The 7,974-nt window shown below is 30.0% G+C and overlaps 1 protein-coding gene across 2 annotated transcripts; it reads right to left on the reverse strand.

The window, feature by feature from the left end:
- Window positions 1-3,453: 3,453 nt before the first annotated feature.
- Window positions 3,454-6,588, reverse strand: LOC131598822 (WUSCHEL-related homeobox 11). Of its 2 annotated transcripts, none has more exons than XM_058871385.1 (3): window positions 5,841-6,588; window positions 4,366-4,541; window positions 3,454-3,670 (listed from the first exon to the last, which is right to left on the reverse strand). In XM_058871385.1, exons 1-3 carry the CDS (start codon window positions 6,472-6,474, stop codon window positions 3,647-3,649), a joined length of 834 nt encoding a protein of 277 aa, XP_058727368.1. In that variant the 5' UTR covers window positions 6,475-6,588; the 3' UTR covers window positions 3,454-3,646. The 2 variants fall into 2 exon arrangements, with proteins under 2 accessions (XP_058727368.1, XP_058727367.1); XM_058871384.1 differs by having other exon boundaries at window positions 3,460-3,670; window positions 4,366-4,565; window positions 5,841-6,580.
- Window positions 6,589-7,974: the final 1,386 nt, after the last annotated feature.

Here is a 7,974-nt window from a genome sequence, read left to right on the forward strand (position 1 = left end):
CTCCACCCTCTTATTCTCCCCCTTTCCGTAATTCAAACACTACAACAACCATGTAGAGAGACAATGTTGTGGTGTTCCATTCTTAAACCGCACCACCTTCTAGCTCCCTTTAGGGTTGTTATTTTTACCCGCGCTGTTAAGTGCCAAAATGTAGTTATTTTGTATATATGTTTTGTTGCACTTATCGATACTTTTTGTTAATATCGTTTGAATAATACCCCGTTTTGTGCATAAATACGTATACTTTGTGAATAAATATATTTTCATACACTTTTATAATTTTTTATAGTTTTCTACTCTTTTTGTAGGTATTCTTGCGTATTTGGAGCATGAGCAATAAAGTGTAGAAGACACGGCTTCAAACGCGCGATTTTGAGCGACAGAATCAATTCATTCGGTGGTTAAGGCTCAAAATGAGGATGATAAAAATCATTAATTGGACTTCCATTTATTCATTGTTAGATAGGAAATTGAATAAGCTTTCCAACACTTCGAACCGGACGCAAATCGGAGTTACGGTTCTCAAGTTGCGCCATTTTTACTAAAAGTTGTTTCTTCAATTCAACAGGTTAGGCGCGACGCGCGCTGTACCAGATCTGAAAATTTCATAAATAGGCGAAAATCAGATTTTTTTAGGTTATGTTTTGGGTATTTTTGAACCCCAACTCATCCTAGGTCATTTTTGGGTAGATTTAGCTTGGAAACACCATTGGAGCTTGCAATCGGATGATCCGGAGTCGAAGCTTCTTTGCTCGTGATTGACACCGCGAAAGATTTGGTTTTCTTCTTCTTCTCTTCTATTTGTATTTCTCTTTTGGTGAGTTTGTATGTAAATACTCTAAAACCCATGGATGTTTGTTACTTTTTCTACTAGTTGTATAAAGTTTTCTTTACAAATCTTAATCGGTGTTTCCTTGATCTTTTTGCTTAAATGTTTTAGATTTGTGTTGTTGTAGAAATAGACATCACAAATCTTGATTAGGGGGATATCTGTTAGATTTTGATTCTAGACATAGGATTGGGGTTAACATCCACATAATATCTGAGTTTAATGTCTCTGTGTTGTTCGATCGGTTGAGACATCATCGAAAGAGCAATATAGTTGAATTTCCGTCGGTGTTGTAGAAATGGACATTGATGTGAGGGATATGTGGTGATTCTGATGAGTATTGTAGATTGAGTACGGCGGAGTGATAAATCTAAGTTTGTGAGGAGTAGTTTAGATTCAAACCAAATAAGCTATTCTCTATCAAGAATGAATTTACTTTATGTTCATATGTTATATTTTTCTGTTTACTTAAAACCCATTTAACCCAAACTCAAGAACTAAGAATCCGTCGAACGGCAGTTCAGTAGCACCAATCTCTGTGGACACGATAAATTCCCGGATAAATATTTCCAAAACTTTTGTTGCTTGCCACTTTAGCGCTCCAACACGCGCTATCAATGATGGGTTCCTTTACACGAAGGTTCCATTCTCTTAAGGTTCTCTTGCAAGTTTTGATCCAACAATGGTGTCTCTCTCTATTAAGTTTCTTCTTGCTGGTAAACTATTTCGGCGTCTGTTGGTCAAACCAGTTCTTAACCCTTTTGTTATATTTCAAACACCAATGGTAGTTTTTGGATATGCATGGTAGAAGAAAGTGGTTCTGGGTTATTGTTTTAGTTTTATTTCAAACTAATTTAGATCTGTGTGTAGTTTGAATATTTTGCTATAGTGCTCGCTGAATCATTAATTGATTCGCATTATTTTTTATTAGATGTTTGAACGCCTAACTGAGATGAGTTGAATTTCTTATTCATATTTTGTTTCGGTGCCCCGGAAAATAGACAGAAAATCCAAACAATAAAAACGCAAGAAAAGAAGAAATAAAGCCAACCAATTTAGAAACAAAATACCTTTAGAGAAAGTAAGTAAGAGGGAGGTAAACATGACCACCTAAAGAAACAAAATAGGGCAGATGAACACCCATCACACCCGTACTTTTCTAGCTACTTGAGTGAGTCTCATTCTCAGTCAACTAGAGAAATGGTAAAACCCAGAGCATGGACATGAACTCACTTCAATGTAAAGATAATAATCATAGACATCTAGAGTTTAATTGTCAAGTTTTCTCAACAAAAAGTTTTGCATTTTCAAAAATAGTCCATACCACAAAATGTCAAATCTAGACCAAGCCTAAGACTCTTGTTTCCCGTGACCAAGAACCTGAAACAACTTAAGCACCACCTTAACACTTTATGCTAGATGACTAAACCAACCTCACACAAAACAAAGACATAATCAGTTGACTCCACCCACCCCACGCACACAAGACACCACACATTACTAGAATTAGAAATAATTTGGTGGCTCAGAAGATTCTTCCTAGTCGGTTTCCTATTCTGAACTATCTAGTAAGAGAACACAACTACTTTTGATTGTGCTCAACTCTTCCAAATCCTAGAAAATCCCCGCAAAACCCTTTCAGATCAACCTTCCCTAACCCTCCTCGAAATAATAAGGTTATCATAAGTTGAACTAAAGAACTAAAACCGAAATTTTCATGAAAGACAAAAAGAACACATGGATTGAGTTCAAAAATGAGTTCAACAAGACCACCCACTCACTTAAACTCACAAATTTATTCCTCCAATAATCTAATCTCTTAGAGACTAGCTTAACAAGAGGGTCCCATGTCTGTCCATTCCTTCTTTGAATTTGCACCCACCAGAAGCTCTAGCTACTTGAAAGGAAGGGAACACACCTTACTATGTAAGAAGTTCACATCTAGATCCATAAAAGGCCTACCCACATTCACACCAAACAAAAAACTCTTGGCAAACTTCCCTTTAACTCGAAACTTCTAAGAACTTCCTTGATTATCAAAAAATTCACAATAGACGACATCCCCACCAGCATTAAATCATTATCATACTAGAGGTGAGACACCTCAAATCCGTCCGTACCCCCTTGAAACCTTCAAACATACCAACCGAAACCACATTTTTCAACGAAGCAATAAGACCCTCCACTATCAGAGAAAAAAGAAAGGGGACTAAAAGGTCTATTTACTTCAACCCCTTTTGAATACTAATCTCCTTAGTTGGAGACTCATTCACCAAAAATGAGAAGCGACTTGAACAGACACTAGCACAAGTATAAGTCCTCCCCGATCATGATGAAAATCAAATCTCCACACCATATAATTTAGAAAAATTATTATGGAAAAATATGTAAAATCCTAAAAAAAAACTATGAGAAAAAAATATTCTTATACACATCAAGGTTTGTATTTGTGCCTGAGATTACACATTAAGATTCTTATATACTTAATATTGAAATTCAAAAGCACACTCATCAGTTGATTGACACTGAGGATACATGAAAATATATACCATTTCCACATCTTACTTTCATTTTAGTCTTTTAGAACTAAATTTATGCTAAAACAAAGGATATATAATAACTTTAAGTTTATAATATAATTGTCAAATAGATATAGATACAGATTTCTGTAATCACATATATAGAAGGTCTCATATATTTGAACCACATTTCAAAATATAAGAGAATGAGGACAAAAAAGATAAAGTAATATATAAAAGAAACATATTATTAACCAATGCCTCCATTTTTCCATTGTTGTGCTACTTGTTCATTTCTTCATGCTTGTGTTTGCTTTGAAACCTGGAACAAAAACATCTAAACATTTATTTAAAAAATTTATTTAGGTTTACACAAATAATTTGTTCCTTCAATCCCATTTTCTTTGATGTTTACACACTATGTTTTGTATAATTTTGATTGTTATTTTACAATATATGATGATTTTTTTTTCTTATGTGTACTCTTAACTACTATTAAATTTAAAATTACTATGAGATGATAAAAAATAAAATTAATATAAGTGAAAAAGCATATATTAAAAAAATCACATGATAATTTTTTTTTAAAATTATTAAATGTTAAGATATCTTTAAATTACAGAAATAAAGGAAAATTTGACTGACTTATATTTTAAATTATATTTTAAAAATTTATTAGGTCATGAGGGTTGCATATTTTCTGCATAGTAATAAATGTGGTTTGATAATAATAATAATAATAATAATAATAATAATAATAATAATAATAATAATAATAATAATAATAATAATAATAATAATAATAGAAAATAAAACTATTTCTATGCTTATGAAAAAATATAACAATAAAAATATTAATAAAAATTTAACACTTATGAATATTTTCAACAAAATGTATCAAAAAATTATTTCAGTAAACTATTTAATAAATTTAAATTTATTATTTTTCTATGACTGATAATTTAAGATAGAGAAACATTTCAAACATAAAATATAATAATAAAAAGTGATAATTACCAGAAAATAGCTTTCACCATGCTGCAAGCTCTGCATCAAGATGCCAAATTCATTGGTTGGAACTGAAACTCCAGAGGAATGAATTAACATAACATCTTCACCAAACACTGTTTTCATGTCAATTGCACCTCTTGCTACTTCTGTTGCAACTCCATTGATATACACTGTGATCAAACCTGAAACATCACTCCCCCCAAATCCTACACACCCCCCAAAATTAATTAAAAAAATAAAAAATTAAATCATCAATCAATTATTAAATATGCTATACAAATCAAAATAAACAAAACAAAAATGTTTTACAACAAAATTCGGTCAAATTTGTCTATATCTGACTACAAAACGCGTTCGTAATCTCTTTTCTAGTATTGGTAAAAATATTAGATTTTATAGTATTTAATTTATATTTCAATTGTATTAATTATAATTGTGAGAGCAATTTTAATCCTTTTTATTTAAGAATTATTTGATAAATTTGTTAAACTATAACCTCCTCTTTGCTGGAAATTTGTTAAACGCGTTTCTTTTGTCATAATTTGCCTTGGAAAGCCAAATTGAAGGGCACAGAATCTCATACCAAAAAAAGTCATAAAAGAAAGAAAAAAAGTTAGCAAAATTTATTTTTGACATTAATTTGGTAAAATATAACTGGTATAAAGTTTGAATTTATGATGACATAATGTAAATAATCTAAATTCAATATATTTGTTCAATCCTAATGGCCTAGAAAATAGTATAACAAAATTAGCAAAATAAAAAGAGAAAAATAAACTAGGGTTTAGAAATTTATGTAATTAAGGAATTGGTTTTTGGAAGAAAAACCAGAAAAGAATATGATGATGAGGAATAAAAAAGGAAGAACAGAAACTGAAGCAAGAAAAGTGAAGTAATGTTTTTCTGGAAAAGAAAAAGTACAACTTTCATGCTTTTTTATTTAATCCCAGGAACTGTCAAATCATCAAAAGTGTTTGCACTTTTATTAATTCTTCCATCACTATCAAAACTAAATCAACCAAAAATTAATACTTTTTTTTTTCAAAATAAAAATAGGTCTATCTGAATCAACAAAACTTATAATGGATTTTGGAGTTTAATTAGTATAATAATCAGCCTACAATCTGAACTTAAAAATTCAATTTAAATAGACTAATAATTAGATATAAGTATTAAATTAATTTATATTAAGAAGAATAATATAGATTCCAGTACTCCTTTTGTCCTTAAAAAAGGGGTTTTTTCTTGAAGATGATTAAAAAATTTGAAGAAAAGTTATCAAATTAATTCATGTAAGAAATAATAATATAAAAAATATATTCATATACAGATTTGGGTACTCCTTTCACTTAATTAAATTTGTAAAAAAGTTTTCATTATTCATTAAAAAATTGTGATTTTGTTCATGATAAAAGCATAAAAAATATTAGATTTAATTATAACACAGAGATATAATGTAATTAAAAAAATTAATTTCATACCTGAATGATGATAGTTCAAATTTAAAGCATGATCATGAGAAGGGTTCAAAACTGAAGAAGCAGCAGAAGTATGATCAATCTCAGGAAAATTAATTTGAGAAGAACCTAAAAATAAACCAGGAAACCCTTCTTCTGCACCACCGACACCGACACCAACACCAGACACCGAAGATGAACTCGAAAAATTATTATTATAAGAAGAACCAGAAGGAGGGTTCATCATAGTGAGACCAGATGAACCACCAAAACCAATAGCAGTACCAACAGACATAGAGTTACTGTTGGTATTGCACTGGTATTGGTGGTAAAGATTTGCACCGCCTCCTCCGGCTAGCTCGGCTGCGGCTTGCATCTGTCTCTGACGACGACGAGAGCGGGAGCGACGATTTTGAAACCAATAGAAAACATTAGCATCACCAACAGGTCCAAATTTCTCAAGAAGTTTTCTTATTCTAACAGTTTCATCTTTTGGTGGATTCACCATTCCACTATTGAAAATGGATTCAAGTATGAGGATTTGCTCAGGCTTTGGTGTCCATCTTGATCTCACAGTTTCACTCTTTTCAGTGTTGTTTGGATTATTGGTGTTGGAACTTTGAGTCTGAACATGTTGTTTTTGTTGTTGATCTTCCATTCCAATGTGGAAGAAGAAAAGAAAATTAAGAAAATAAATGTTTTTTTTTTTCTCTCTATGAAAATATGATGAAACCTAGGTAGGTTAAATAATTTTTTTATATATATGGTTGATGATGTGAGAGATGTGAATAAAGTACATGGAATACAGTAACACTGCTTTTGTTTGTTTTTATATAAATGTTGAATAGTTGAATTACCTAATTATCCTTTTTGTTTTTATTCATTATTTCTCATGTCATGCATTGCAATAAGTCAAAAAAACTTAAGGATTCTAGAGTACTCTTATTACAATATATGGTTCTCATTTTCCATTAACTTAATTTGGAAGATAAATTTATGTATGCTTGAACCTTTTTCATTTTTTCTTTCATTCTTGAATACAATACCTTCTTTTTCTTAATTTTTTTATGATGTAGAAATTAAAACTCCTTTTAAAGGTTGATAGAAAGCAAAATATATGTCAATTTTTTATTAAATAAATAAATAAATATCTTAGATATAATAAAAATTTATACAAAAATAACATGGAAAAGATAAGCAAGACGTGGCGCTAGGTTTTTTTATCACAAAATTAATTATTTTAAAAACTACCATTAATATTTTAGGAGATATAATATTATTACGTATGAGTTTTTATATTTTTTATAAAAAATTCATAATTTTTTATACTAAAAAATTAAAGGTGTAAAAAACAAATGGTATAAAAAGTATGTTGATTGTCGAAACACGTTTTTTTATGGTTGACCATTTTACTTGAATCGACTTGAGAGATGTCTGTTCTACAGTAAAATCTCTGGTCCTCAATCCTTCAAGTGAAAAATCTCAAGTCAATTTTACATATGAATGTTTCCCTCTTACTCACTCGTACATCAAAAGATTTATTGGTCTAAATATCGATCTCTCATCTTGTGGTTCAGTCAAGAAATTCGCAAACGTCTTTTTCTTCACACACATCACAATAAACTAAATAAGACATTCCTAACAAATTCATGTCGATATTTAAATCCTGAAAACTTCCTACAATGAATAGCGTGTTTCTCAAATATATCAAAACATGACAAATTTCATCACCATGAAATAAAATAATCATAAGTATTTAAGAATGGTCCATATGGCAAATTTAGGATTATTAAACTTCTAAAAAATTTATTCTAAAATGATATATTTAAAAAGGAGAAAGTTTCATAAAACATTTGACCATAAACACGAGTTTTTAGAGTCACATTTTGTGTTATATTATGAGGTACTTTAAAAATGTATTTATATTTTTTCTGTCGTAGCCTAAAAACAAGAAGACTCCACCAAAAAAAGGAAAAACTATTATGTTTAAATAAAAAAAACTAACCAGTGCTTTCAAGTCAATGGTTAAAACTTTAAAATAGTAACTTTATTTTAATAATCTGCGTATTCAATGCTTTCAAAATTAAAATATTAAAATTTTTATAGAATATTTTCTTTATTATGAATGTTTAACTATTGACTTGAAAGCACTGGTTAG

Source organism: Vicia villosa, linkage group LG4 (assembly GCF_029867415.1).
Source record: "Vicia villosa cultivar HV-30 ecotype Madison, WI linkage group LG4, Vvil1.0, whole genome shotgun sequence".
Lineage (NCBI taxonomy): Eukaryota > Viridiplantae > Streptophyta > Magnoliopsida > Fabales > Fabaceae > Vicia > Vicia villosa.

Bases quoted from the DNA above. Each gene is read 5' to 3' on its own strand.
- LOC131598822 (XM_058871384.1), bottom strand. From the start codon at position 6,474: ATGGAAGATCAACAACAAAAACAACATGTTCAGACTCAAAGTTCCAAC. The intron at 4,566-5,840 runs GTATGAAATTAA...GGGGGTGTGTAG, and splicing joins TTTGAACTATCATCATTCAG to GATTTGGGGGGAGTGATGTT. The intron at 3,671-4,365 runs GTAATTATCACT...TTTTTGTTCCAG, and splicing joins ATGGTGAAAGCTATTTTCTG to GTTTCAAAGCAAACACAAGC.